The sequence below is a fragment of the Orycteropus afer genome, unplaced genomic scaffold, assembly GCF_000298275.1.
Source record: "Orycteropus afer afer isolate SDZICR_OR568_19922 unplaced genomic scaffold, OryAfe1.0 scaffold00013, whole genome shotgun sequence".
Taxonomy (NCBI): Eukaryota; Metazoa; Chordata; class Mammalia; order Tubulidentata; family Orycteropodidae; genus Orycteropus; species Orycteropus afer.
This window is the reverse complement of record NW_006921600.1, coordinates 591,227-606,105: the sequence shown is the minus strand read 5'-3', so window position 1 is coordinate 606,105 and position 14,879 is coordinate 591,227. Positions and strand designations below refer to the sequence as shown.

General features: G+C 38.5%; 1 protein-coding gene across 1 annotated transcript in view; it reads left to right on the top strand.

Moving 5' to 3' along the window:
* TGFB2 (transforming growth factor beta 2) overlaps positions 1-14,879 on the top strand; it is a 123,313-nt gene that overhangs the window by 102,343 nt on the left and 6,091 nt on the right. The window contains exons 4-6 of the mRNA XM_007952459.2: positions 11,619-11,751; positions 11,861-11,971; positions 13,516-13,693. Coding sequence (XP_007950650.1) covers positions 11,619-11,751; positions 11,861-11,971; positions 13,516-13,693 — 422 coding nt within the window. The remainder of the gene's footprint in view (positions 1-11,618; positions 11,752-11,860; positions 11,972-13,515; positions 13,694-14,879) is intronic.

Genomic DNA, 14,879 nt, shown 5'->3' with positions numbered 1-14,879 from the left:
GTACTTCTTTCTTCTTTCTTTTGACATTGATGAGGGTTTCATGAGAGCAGCTGAGGCAGCCTATGGTAATGCTCTCATGAGGTATGTATTAGTTTTGGGCTCTTAGAGAGAGGCAATTACAAAGGAGTCATGGCAATTATAGGACATAGCTATGTGAGATGCAAGGTAAGTGCTGGGTCTGTTTATCACGTAGAGTGTATGTTTGTTATGTACCCCAACAGTGACCCAGTACTGATCAAGGAGGCTGCAGCTAGCAGAGACTGACAGTTACATTTATGCCTCAGTAGAATCAAAGCCATTTTACCCAGTTCTGGCTTTCTCAAAGGCCCCACTTTCTATTACTTGGAAAATCTCTTTCATGCTTTCTCTTTCTCATTTTCATTCCTACAAATCTTTTATATTAACTAACTGTAAAGCAGGGGCCATGGGACATAGTGCTTCAGTGGTAGAATTCTCACTTCCCATGAGGGAGACCTGGGTTTGATTTCTGGCCAGTGTACCTCATGCACAACCACCACTTGTCTGTCATTGGAACCTTGTGTGTTGCTAAGAAGGTTTCTGTGGAGCTTCCAGACTAAGACAGACTAGGAGGAAAGGCCTAGCAATCTGCTTCTGAAAATCAGCCAATGAGAATGTTGTGGCACACAATGGTCCGATTCACAAGCGATCTCAGGGATGATGCAGGATGGGGCAGCATTTTTGATCACCATGAATCAGGAGCTGACTCCAGAGCAGTGAACAAGAACAAGTATAAAGAGTAAAATATAGTGTAAAATTGCTTATACACTGTTTGATGAACCTCTTTGTCTTTCTTGGTATGTGTGTGTGTCTGTGAGAGAGATAGTATGTGTGTGAGAGAGAGGGTGTGTGTGTGAGAGAGAGGGTATGTGTGTGAAATCCCAAAAAGCAGTTCCTATCAGTATAAAACACTAATTGTTGGAGTGGCTTATTTGACACTAGATCAAATTTGTCTTTCTAATGAAGTCTGTTAGTCAATAAGAATTTGCCAAGTAGGGATCTCATAAGCTGCAATGGAAAAGACTGTGTGGTAATAAAAAATGAATTAGAAAGTTTGTTCTTTGCTCTGAAAGACTTTACAGTTAGACTGAGCATTTAGAACATACACAACACAGCATAATTTAAGAACTGCCTCGGAAACCCAAGGAGGAGTTGCTATGAGTAGGATCTGACTTGATGGTAGTGAGTTTGGTTTTTGGTTTACCCAGAAAACTTCTCCTGAGCCCAGAGTCTAGAAAGACAAGAGGAGAAAGGAGGATGAGTTACTTGTCCTCCTTTCTAATATGCATATCCCTGTTACCTGTTGTGCTCAGATGCTAACCTAACAGTTGGAGGTTTGAGTCCACCTTGAAAGAAGGGTCTGGCAATCAACTTCTGAAATATCAGTCAATGAAAACCCTGTGGAGCACAGTTCTACTATGATGTACATGGACTATTTTAGTTCTGAGAGTCTTATTGACTTTTCAGATGTTGATAGTTGTTTTCTTACTCCCTTCTTGCTCCAGGAAACTCTCCCTGACCACACACTAGACTAGGATAGATGTCCTGCCTCTCTGTCTTCACTGTACTGTATGTACACTTGTGCCATTGTTTTAAATTTTTGTTGAGATGACTGTATTTCCTAGCTATATCATGATCTCCTGTAAGAGCTGGGGCCATCTATTTTGCATCTCTGAGAGGTATGTATAATACCTTCCTTAAAACCAGCACTTAATAAATGTATATTGAGCTACACTGGAGGATGTGAGCTTTAAATAGAAGCAAATGAGTAAATGAGGGTCAGTGTGGAGCATACAAGATGCTCAGCAAGTAATTATTCAATGAATGAATGACCAAAGAAATTAGCAATCATATTAAATGTTTCAGTAGGTCTGTTTTTTTTGTTTTGCTTTGTTAAGAAGAACAAGTCTCCTCTGTATTAAAGAAAGCTTTCCAGCATATGGATATTGGAGTGGTGTGTTGGAGAGTCAGTTGTTTCTCCTGTGGATGAGCCAAAAAATGCCTTCATATTCTGTGAGTCTGTCTGCATGAAAGAGGGAATGAATATTGGTAGTATCAGATTTTTAACTCAGAGAGCCAAATTCCTCCAGAATTGAAACAATGATTATGTATTTCTTAAGCTACTAGTGTCATCAAACTAGAAGACAATTTGTAGAGATTTAAATAAGTTTACCATTCCTTCTGTTGTAGGTGCATGGCCTTTCCTTGGAGGAAATTAATATTTACAGACGTGCAGGATTACCATCATACCTACTGTATCCAAGGAACCAAATGCCAGTAATTGCTTGGAGAGCTAGGAAAAGAATACAACTTTAGTGTCAAAGTAAACATTCCATGGCAAAGCTAGGTTTTAAGCGTGGATTTGAAGAATGGAAAGGATTTGTTTGTTTGCTTACTTTTTTTTTTTTCTTTTTGTTTTTTAAGTAATAATGAAAACTGCCATTCTGATAGGGTACTAGTATAAAGCAAGGGTTAGAATATTAATATACGTTTTAGGAATATTGTTTAGATTACATTTTCAGGGATAAAAAGTGAGTCCAGGGTGATATGTTGGAGCCAGATTGTATCTTAAATACTAAATGAAGGGACTGGAAGTTTATTCATTAGGCAGTGGAAGCTTCTGCAAGTTTTTGACCATGTAAGGAACATAATTATAGTAATAATTCACATTTATTGAATACCAGGTGCTTTGTCTACTCTGTACCAATTAATTCTCTGAAGAAAAATGCAAGGTGAGTTATCATCATCTTTCATAAGTGAGAAAATCACCTATCCAGTAAGTGACAGTTTGGAATTACGTGACTCCAAAGTCTGTGACTTTTTCATTACACTAATAATTTTCAAAAGGCATTTGGCGCAGCCCTAAAGGTTCTTCAAAGAAATCTAAGGGACAAGTGAGGAAAACAGAATGGATTGTCATTTGGCCCAGATGGTCAGGACTCTTGGCCTAAACTAGGTCTTATACTTCACTTCAATTAGTTCAATTCTACTTTTTTCTACTGTATACAACATACTACAGAGTGTTGATTAAAGAACTGTAGCCAACTAGGAAGAATGTAACTAAGGATCCAACAACAGGTTCTGGTTTTGGCCCTGTGATATTTAACAATGTTACCACCAACTCCAAGAAGACACTGGATGCCCATTTGTTGATAATATATGGCTAGGATAGACAAACTTGTTTAAATAGAAGAATTAAGATTCAGAGATATTCCAAAAGGCTAAAAATGTGAATCAAATAAAAAAGTTCAAAACTAATGTGTACAAGTTCAAAAAAATGTGATTTGTGTTTAGGCTCAAGAAATGAATTGCACAATGTAGGCTAGAGCAGTGCTTCTCAAAGTGGTCCCTGGACCAGCAGCTTCTGAATCACCTGGGAACAGATTAGAAATGCAGATTCTTGGGTTCCAGCCTTACACACTGCATCAGAAAATCTAGGGGTGGGGCTCAGCAGTCTGTTTTACCAAGCCCACTAGGCATTTCTGATGCTCACTAAAGTTGAACCATTGAGCTACGGAAACCATTCTTTCCTACTTCCTTGTCTTTCTTCATTATTTCTCTTTATTCCACCTCATTCCAGGAAAGATTTGGAGTGGAAACTTTTACTTAACAACAGTTTGCATATAAGAACAAAGTTCTGTTTTATAAAAAGCTTAATATGGCTCAATGACATGATGTAGCAATTGCCAAAATAGTTTGCATTAATTGTAGTGACCAGAACAAGGGGAGCAAAGGTCACTCACTCTCCTCTCAGTCGTCAGAATGTTCTGTGTATATTCTTCATACTCTGCTGGAACATATTTGGGGTTTGTTGAGAAATTATTCTTAAGAGGGGCATTGAAAGGGGGTTTGTCAGGGATGGTAAAACCCCTCAAACTTTGTTCCATAGGAAGCAGGTAAGGGAAGCCACCTTCTGTTACTAGGGCTTGACATAGTGAAAAAAGAGGAGAAATTTTCATCTTGCTCTTGCAAAGTCCTTTCTATTGATCCTAAGATGGCAAGATGTTATCCCATGCAGTTCCAACAGGGCTTTGGTAATCTACCCAAGTACTTCAGACTTCTTTTCCTTCATCAGTAGAATGTGGAGAATAAGATCTATGATATCCGTGCCACATGATTTTTGTAAAGACTAGAAAATATGTGAAAAAGATATTTGGAAAACCATAATGGATTAGAAAACTATGTACAGTAGTGCTGTTATTAACTAAGAGTAACCCGTTGCCATCAAATTGATTCCATGTGGTCAGAGTAGAACTGTGCTCCATAGGATTTTTTTTTTCTTAATTGTGACTTTTTGTTTTTTTCGTAATTAATGATAGTTTACAGAGCAAATTCATTTTCCATACAACAGTTCATGCATATTTTATTTCATGACATTGAATGCAGTCTTTACAATGTAGCAGCTCTCTTCCCATTTCCTCCCTGTGATTACCTTTTCCCTTTGCCTTCTTTCCTTTTCATTCCTCCCCTCTGAGTTATCTCCCTGTGCAAATAGTGCCCTTCTGATCTCCCATTGTTGATTGTTCTAAGGAGTATATCTACTTGGTATAAATGTTCTCCTTATACACCTGTATGTTGTTTGGCCAGAAGTCACAAGAGTGAGTTCAATTCCAGGCCTGAAGGGTGACTAGGGGCCACAGTCTTGGGGGTTTCACTAGTCTCTGTCAGACCAGTAAGCCTGGTCTTTTTTATGGTTTTGAGTTTTGTTCCACATTTTTCTCCCTCTCTATCTAGGATCTCCTATTTTGATCCCTTTCTGAGTGGTTGACAGTGGTAACTAGGCAACATCTAGTTCTTCTGGTCTCAGAGTCATGTAGGCTGATGTTCTCATGGTCCACTACTCCCTTGGACTAATTGTTTCCATGTGTCTTTGGTTTTCTTCATTCTTCTTTGCTGTGAATGAGGAGAGACCAATTGTGGTATCTTAAATGGCTGCTTCAAGCTTTTAAGACCCCAGTCACTACTCACCAAAGTAGGACGTAGAACAATGTGTTTGAATAGTATGTTTTGCCAACTGAGCTTGATGTCCCCTATGACCATGGTTCCAAACCCATGGGCCCAACAACTTGCTCTCTCAGGGTGCTTGGCTGTTGCTAAGACATTATCATAACTTTACCCCTGTTAGCTCTATTATATATATGGACATTCTTATAGCACATACATGTATGTATATAGAAACATCATCTGTGAAACTTATATATGGTCATGGATATATTTGCTTTTGCCTAGATATACCTGATTATTCAGCATGTCTATGTATCCACCCATAATTAATGTTTATTATTACTGATAATGCAGTATTATGTATGTAAAAGGTTTATCTTTGTCTGTACCTCTTGTGCACCTCTCTGTGCCTTCCTTTCTTCCTTTTCCTTAGTATTATTCTGTTTTTCACTCACTTTTGGTAAATTGCCTTTCCCTTCACCCAAATTTAAACTTTAATTTAATTCAACATCAGTTAATCTCTCTGGGCAAATCTCTGCCAGCATAAATAAATGTCCAGTTAAAAACAACAACAAGATGAGCCGGTGTGGTCAGTTTTTCTCCATAGCCCTATTGTTAAATTGTGCTTTTCACTAGAAGTCTGGTTGAATTGGCCCCTTGGCTGTCTTGCAGGTTTGTGAATGTCTGAATATGGAAAGTAAAATCGGATTCCCAATGCTTTTTTTATAATGCTTTTGTAATGTCTCATAAGAGTGTTGAGAGATGTCTCTCTTGGTGCCCAAGTCAAATCCTGAGTTGATTTACAGCATTACCCCTTTAAGAATAAGATTTCCTCTGACTATAACTTTACATCTACACTTCTTCTTCACTTTCTGGCTTAAAACTATTGTGTAACATCAGTGACTTTCACCTGTACCCACTCCATGGCTGGCCACTTTCCAGGGGCAGAGAGATGAATAGATCTTTTGGTGTAGAATTTTGTAGCTTGGTGAAGAGCTTAGAGCTTTGCCAAAGGCGATATGTGAGTATTTTGCCTAAGGCACTTGACTGCTAACCAGAAGGCTGGAGGTTCAAACCCACCAGCCACGCCTTGGAAGGAAGATGGGGCAATCTACTTCCATAGTGATACTGCCTCGGAAACCCAAGGAGGGGTCGCTATGAGTCGGGTCCGACTTGAGCGCACACAACAACAACAATGTAATGAAGGTGACATTTGAACATCAATAACTATGGGTGGCAGCTAAATCAGAGACAGCTAAATCTCACTTTCATTACATTAGAATCTCTCTTTTTTAATTCATTCAAGATCAGTTGTTGGTCTGTTATTTAAAGAAAAAAAGGTGAGTTAAAGCATGTTCTTGTTAGGTGTCTTCAAGTTGATTCCAACTCATAGTGATCCCATGTATAACAGGACAGAGCATTGCCCAGTCTTACACCAACCCAATGGTTGCTCTGTTTGAGATCATTGTTGTAGCCACTGTATTGCGATTCCTCCTCTTTTTTTGTTGACTTTGTGCTTAACCAAGCATGATGTCCTTCTCTAAGGACTGGTCCTTCTTGATAACATGTCCAAAGTAAGTGAGACAAAGTCTTGCCATCCTTTTTCCTAAGGAGCTTCTAACATAGATTTGTTTGTTCTTCACATGGGATTATGAAAAAAAAAAAAAAAAAATGAGAGATGCATGTATTTTGTTTTAACTTAAAATATATATTTATACAAATGCACATATATAATTCATATGCTGAATTTTTTCATGAAACAGGGATGTTTCTTTGATTATGACTTGTTGTTGTTGTTGTTATGTGCCGTCGAGTCGGCCCCGACTCATAGCGACCCCTCCTTGGGTTTCCGAGGCAGTATCACTACGGAAGTAGGATTGCCCAACCTTCCTTCCGAGGAGTGGCTGGTGGGTTTGAACCGCCAGCCGTCTGGTTAGCAGGCAAGTGTCTTAGCCACTATGCTACCAGAGCTCCAAGGCCATTTCATATTGTATCTATTTACTTATTTTTGCATAAGCCACATCCATACTGCATCATCTACAATTTGAAGTTTTGGTTTCTTTAAAGTAGAAAGAGAAGTTTAAGAGGAATTGCAAAGCAACATGAATACTGTATCCTTCTAGATTTTAATATTATTTCAGTCTTGTATGGTTATGTTTTCCAAAATATCTTTGAAAGCACTTTGTCTGTATGAAGCTTTTCTAAAACATTCAATGTGGCTTTCACAGAAGCTTCTATCCTTTTGATCCTATATTTCACCAATTTCTAGAGTATCTAATTAACTCAAAAATTTATAATAACAAATTCAGTGGTCATAAACAGCTTTAGGAACATATGCAACTGATACTTGCTAAACATAAAACTCAACTAGTAAGGCCAGAAGTGCTTGGAGCATACTAACATTAAAAAAAAAAAAAAAAACCAAAAAACAAAAAACTAAACCTATTGTCGTCAAGTCTGTTCCAATGACAGTGAGCATGTATGACAGAGAAGTGCTCCATAGCGTTTCCAGGGCTAGTCTTTATGGAAGCAGAATGCCACATTTTTCATTCATGGAGTAGCCAACCTTTCAGTTAGCAGTTGAATGCTTAATCACTGTGCTCCTTGGAACATATTAGAGAGTAGGTTTCCAGTGGACATCAGCAAAACATATTATCGAACATATGGACAATACTGGTCAATCCGTCAGTTAAGTGGAGGCAGATTAAGACAGCTTTTGCTATTCAACAAAACTGTTTTTGTCATGATAAGATATATGAAGAGTTTAGAAGTGACTGTTGGTCTAGAGAACAAAACAAACAGACAAGAAAAAACGACAGCTGCAAATCCATGACTGTTCACATTCAACACACTTGTTGCTGGGAGATTGGAGAAAGACTGAAAGAAAAGGCTAAAATAGCATGGGAAATTGACCAATCTGGTCACTTTTTGTATAAACTGTTGAATTTAGGAAAATACTAAGAGATAATAGCAGCAGATGCTTTTTTCATGCTTTCTCCCTTTCAGGTTTAATTTGATGTGGGAGATAAATGGAAGATAAACATGGAACAAGGAGTTTGTGCCTCTTCTTAGGAAGAAACAAACCTTTCAAGTTAAGATTGGAGACTTTGAGAGATGTGATTAGAAGGTTTTCTAGGCAGTTATGAAACAAAATCATGAAGCTGCAGGAGGAGTACTTTTTTATAGTATCATTCATCCTTGTCAGCAACCCAAATGATTAAAGGTTAAGGAAAGTGCCTCTCTAAATATGGGCTAAAGGAGCTGTGTTTATTTAGCTTAGAGAGAGAGAGAGCACAAGATGAGGGGGACTTAATAATAGTCTCCAAGAATATGAGGGATATTCTATGAATGGTGAAGGACAGCTCTTTCCTGTTTCCACTAAGGACTGGGTAAGGAAAAAAAGAAAAAAACAAAGGAGTTAAATTGCAGTGAGTGGGTTTAAAACTCCTTGGCCATAAAGTTCAAGACAACAGATTCACAAGAACAAAGTCATTTCTCTGTTTCAGAAGTATATAGCTAGTTAACTATATGGATGGGTTTAAAGTGGCCTGTTCTTGAACTAGTGAAAAGCTCTAGAGGACCTTTCACCCATATGAGAGTATGAAGTTGTCTGATCTGAGCCTATCCTTATTTCTGAGTTTTCTAATGAGAGTTGAAAGAAAGGAAGCCCCAGAGCCTCTTTGGTGCTCTTGTTCTGTTGTTAAAAATTATCTCGATATACTCATTCACCATGAGGTAAAGAATTTCCACAGATTTCCTAGTGTATTTTATCTGCCCATTTGGTCAATATAGTCATGATATTTTTAAAATTCTGTGTCTTCAGTGTATACGTACACACACAGATGTGTATATATGTGTATGTGTATATCATATCTGTTTGATATGTTTCATTTAACAATGAAAGCAATGCTTGGTTCTAAGCAGTGTGTCTAAATGTAAGGGATATGAAGATGAATAAGACACACGATACAAAATGAGGAGCCCAGAAAATATACAAAGATTTATAAAATAATGTATCATTATAAGAAGTCAAGAGAAGAAACTTAGAGACAGAAAAGTAAGTTCAGGTTGTGTTACTAATTGTTAATCTATGGGGAAGATGGAAATGTCTGAAGACTTCTTTTCAATTACTGTTTTGTTATTGTTATCCCTTATTAGGTTAATTACAACATTTATTCCAAATTGCATAAACCCATTGCTATAAAGTGGATTCTGAGTCATGGCAACCCATATGCTGCAGAGTTGAACTGCTGCACAGGGTTTCCTGGGCTGTAATCTGTGGAAGCAAATTGCCATATCTTTCTTTCACAGTGCCACTGGGTGGGTCCAAACTGTCAGTCTTTATGACTTGATGACCACTGGTGATTATATACCCAGCTGTGAGCTGGGTTTTGATTTAATGTAAGGTTTGATTCCCAGAGGACTGACTACTCTTAAGCTGTGTTGTTAAAGATACAGCTTTATGTCAGTATTAACTGTGCACACAATTCACACAGTGTATTTTCATCTTGTACAAACATCTTTTACAATCTTATCAAAAATCTTTGTTTGCCTCTATCATTGAATGTCTTCTGCCATCTACAAAGGGGTACTTGTCCTATAGGACAGAATAGAACTTGCCCCAGAGGGCTTCCAAGGCTGTAATCTTTATGAAAGCAGACTGCCACATCTTTCTCCCACAGAACATTTTCAGTTGCAGCTGTATGCTTTAATCACTGTTCCATGAGTGCTTCTACTGGAAAGGGGTAAAAGTGAATTATGATCCATCTCCAACTTCCCCAACTCTTTTGGCCTTCCAAAACTCTGGCTTTGATGTGGGAACGTGATTTGGGATTGCTTTGAATCCTCTCTCAACACTTGTTCACTGTGAGGCATTGAGCAAGTTACTTAACCTCTCTGAGTGTTAGTTTTCTCACTCTAAAAAAAAGAGGTAGTGGGCTGTGGGAGTGGGAATAATACCTTCCAGGAATATGTTGAGGATTAAAGTAAATTAAATAACAGAAGCCAAGTCCAGTGTGCCCAACTCTCAAGTCATGTTAATTTGCTCCATTTAATTCAGAAAAATCATCTTTTGCGTACAGTAGAGTCAAGATTACTTGTAGATTCTTTTCATAGAGGGGTTAGTTGGATATTAGAGTGGGTATTGGTGTTGTGTCTATGGCATTTGACTGCTAACCAGAAGGCTGATGGTTCTAACCCACCAGCCACTCCTCAAAAGGAAGAGTGGGCGATCTACTTCTGTAGAGATACCTCCTTGGAAACCCAAGGAGGGGTCACTATGAGTTGAAATTGACTCGACGGAAGTGAGGTGGGTTTTTTTTTTAATGGAAAATTTGTCTAAAATTCATGTGGATACCCCCAGGGTCCAATTGCATAAATCTCCTTCCTTTTCTAAATGTACTTAATCCAGAAAATGTCTACTCTTGCCAAATATTCCAGGAAGCGTTTGTTGCCAAATTACCTGAAACAAATCATGAAAGTGCATTATAAAATCAATGGAAAGATTATAGATTTTATCTTTCAAGGTTTAAAGGAGAGTTAATAAATCTTATAAATATTCAGACAGTCCTTTAGTAGATATTGATTAAAAAGAGTGCCATGCTTTGAAATGGTATCAAATTGAAGATAAATCCCTGCCTTGGGGAAGTCAATGAACTTGTCGGAGAGACCAAACTCATATGCATGAAATAACTATGGAACAGTTAGACTGAATAGCAGGACGGGCAGTATAAACAGTAGGGCTTGAGCCCCTAAGTACTGAGAAAAGGCAGCATACAAGGTTTGGATAAGGATTTAATGCTGCTGCTCTAGGAGATTTAGTATTGTGGTTTGACTGATTCAAAAACACCATTATTTACAGACAGAATTAAAAAAAAAAAATAGAAAATTCACCTCCTATAGAAACCCAAGAGCCTACTGCAGTTGCTTTTTACTTATTTGCAATGAATGTATCCGTCTGAAGTCTTCAGTGTTTAGACTGATTTGCTTTCAGACTCTCGTCCAAACCTTGGGGCAGGCTGCTCCCCTCCAAATTCATTCTTGGTCTCTAGGATATGGGATATCTTTATAAATCACAGCAAGTCACATTGAGAGTAAAACTTGCAGCTAAAGACTTACCTTAAAAGCTGAGGCATGGAAAGTATTTTAATGTCATTGAGTTTAGCAACTAAGGTTATAGGTCCTTTCTCTCTTTATTAGGAGGAGATTTGTAATTCATGGCTTCAGGGGGTGACCATGGGCCCTCTGAACTGGACTTCTCCCTTTGTCCCTTCCCACATCCAGTTTCTGAAATTAAATAAGTAGAAAAGCAGAGCAACAAAACCATTAACTTAATAGCATAGGATTTATAGTTGAAATCTGGCAAAGCTTGTGTGAGCAAAGTAAAATAATTATTGTCACTTTCTTTTAGACACTTGGCTTTATGGTTCCTGTCACCTTTATCATAACATGCTGCTGATTTAGAGCTCTATTTTTCATGGCAAATGGCCTGGTGTTATGTTTTTTATGCATGTGGCCATGCTTTTGAGATGACAATACATAGATAGACTAGAGTGGATCTAAATTTAGATAATAAATTGGAATACTGTTAATGAGTTTGTTTACTCCTGCTGTCAGTTTGCCAACTGAGCTTTTCCCTCTGCTCTTTCCCCTTCTAGATTCTGAAATCCAAAGATCTAACATCTCCAACCCAGCGCTACATCGATAGCAAAGTTGTTAAAACAAGAGCTGAAGGCGAATGGCTCTCCTTTGATGTAACTGATGCTGTTCATGAATGGCTTCACCATAAAGGTTACAAACAACCCTTCTGTTTTCCTCCCTGGATGTTCAGTGACTCTAAGTTATTACATGTTGATTATATAGACACATGCAATGACCTACTTGACCTCATGTTTTCCAGACAGGAACCTGGGATTTAAAATAAGTTTGCACTGTCCGTGCTGTACCTTTGTACCATCCAACAATTACATCATCCCAAATAAAAGTGAAGAACTAGAAGCAAGATTTGCAGGTAAGTAAAACTTGGTCATATAATAGAGGAAAGGGCATAAGTTGAGTTAATAATCTTCCAGGGGATAAAGTCAGTTTGCATGTGAAAATGGGATTGTTTGGGGGAACCTGGTGAACTTCATTTGTTTGGGCAAAGTTATGGTTGGAGAAGGAAATATAAAGGCAGAAAGGATTATAAAAAAGGGATTGATTCCCAATTCATACTGATCAGAAGGAGGATGACTCAAACAACTGACTTATTAACACTCTATATTATTAAATAGTGAAATCTTTTACGCTTCTTTTAAGCAAACCTTTACACTTAGGCGTTCAAGGCAATCCATTGGTGACACCTTAAACCCAGTGTCAGGAACCCTAAACTATATTTCACAGAAGAAAAGAGTCTTCTGTCACCATGGCCTCTACAACTTCCCTGATGTGTATTGCAGCATTCCATCTTTTGTAGCTTGTACCTAATATTTCAAGTGGGGTTTTCATCAGAGATTTATAATAGTTGATAAATGTATAACAAGGTTTGCATTTTCACCTTTGCCTGGCTCACTTGTTAGTGAATTAGCCAAAAATCAGGGAGATGCCAAGAGTTCAAGTCACTTCCCATTTTAGATAGTGAGTCTGTGGCTGATGGGAGGTGAGAGGGAATCTGTGCTATGTGGCTGGTGTAGTATTGGCCTTGCACTGCCAAGATGGGGAGCTGATTTCCCTCCCCTTACCTAACACCACCGGACCTCCATCCACTTTCAGAAGGCTGCAATGGCCCTTGCTCATGGAAAAATACTCCCAGAGGTCTAAAGATTTATTTCAGTCTCTAACCTAGTCATGATTCTCCAGCGTGTGGAGATTAAATGCTTAAACTGGCAGTCTCTTGAGCATGCTTTGGAGAGCTCGAGTTTCTAAATCTTAGATGGAATCAGGAAAGTGTTGAGGATGCCATAAAATAAATGAAAAAGCCCTTTCTTCACAGCTTCCCAAAATAGCATTAGGTGAGGGTGACTTCTGTTTCACTTGAACCCAATTCACTGCAATTGAGTGGAAGTCTCAGTTTATGTTCATTAGGAAAGTCTTCTGAGTTTAGTAGTCTTAGGAAGAGTGTAAACCAGCAGGGTGACAAGGCATGTTCTATTGGTGTGCCTTCAGCAGTTGAGGGGGTAAATACAACCTAAACTGAAGATTGACTAAAATAAATTGCCTAGATTGCCTTTCACCATAAGTTAGAATTGAATGAAGGGCAAATAACAACAGCAAAAAGATTGCCCTTGGAAACTATAGGTCAAAGACTTACACTGCAATGACATTGAGAACCAACAAGCCCTGGCTTGACACTGAAATTTCTCTGACAAGGTCCCCGTTTAGAAATGCTGGTTGTCACTTGTGATAACCCTCTTGTGCCATATCTATTTATATGGGGGAAATGACTATAGCCAGCTGATGCTGCTGTTGTGGTCATCACTGCTATTTGTGACAATATGCAAAAGAAAAAAAAATGTGGCTGATGGTATTTAATGAAGGTAAAGCTAAATGTTTATTACCCAAATGCATTTTTTCAAGGTATTGATGGCACCTCCACATATACCAGTGGTGATCAGAAAACTATAAAGTCCACTAGGAAAAAAAACAGTGGCAAGACCCCACACCTCCTGCTAATGTTATTGCCCTCCTACAGACTTGAGTCACAACAGTCCAACCGGCGGAAGAAGCGTGCCCTGGATGCCGCCTATTGCTTTAGGTAAAAGAAATAAAGATAAAACAAAGGAATTGTATCTGTTAATTCTTGAACTGCCTTTGCCCTTTCTTTTGTTATTCATTGGCCTGGATTGAACTCATTGGTTAAAAACAGGTACTGTACAGGACAGCTATCTTATCTTATAACATCATTCCTCCCAGAGGCTTAAAACAGTTATTTCTGTGTTGGAGTCATCAGCTCTTTAAGGTCCCTGCATGGCATAAAAGGTTTGTGCTCCACTACTAACCAAAAGGTTGGTAGTTCAAAGCCACCCAATGGTGCTGTGGGATAAAAGGCCTGGTGGTCTGATTTCATTAAGATTATGGTCTTGAAAGCCCTGTGGAGAAGTTCTACTCTGTAACACTTGAGGCTGCCATGAGTTGAAATTGACTATGTGGCAACTAAAAACAGTAGTTCATCAGCTCTTTAGCAATGGCCCAAATATGAAAGGGAAAAAAATAAAATTAGTCCCTTGAATTTTTTCCTTAAATCTTCTGGCTAAAGAAAAAAATGAGCTGTCTGCTGCCCCAGAGCAAATATGAGCTTCCGTGAAGTACATGATGGCAGCTCCTTAGTTAAGGAAGATGCACAATCTGTATGAAGCTTTTGCCCTCACTTCAGAATGCCCTGGTCATACCTCTTTTACAGTATCAGAGCAGAGTATGAGAGAAGTGATGGAACAGAGCGAGAACACTTCATTTCCCATTCTAATGTGAATGCACAATGGAAGACTGACTGTTCTTCCATGGTTTCTTATCTAGTAACACTAAATAAAGAAGACTCTTTGAGAATTATGGGAAAGTGGGAGTCTCTGGGTGGTGCAAATGGTTAATACACTCAGCTGTTAACCCAAAGGTTGCAGGTTAGAATCTATCCAAAGATGCTTCAGAAGAGATACCTGGTAATCTACTTCTGAAAATCAACCATTGAAAACCCTATGGAGCACAGTTGTACTCTGACACACATGAGGTTGCCATGAGTCATAATTGAGCCAATGGTAGCCAGTATAGGGTGGTGAGTGGTCATCATGATAAAGTGTCCAATATGTCCTAGTTGATGAGTATAATGACCTTTTTTGGTTGCCAGTGATTGTACTCAGCAAGACTCCATGATTTCTTGATCTCTGGCTCATTCCTAGACCAGGAAACATACAATGAAATAAAGGATATTGTCTTAAAGAAAAAGGCCT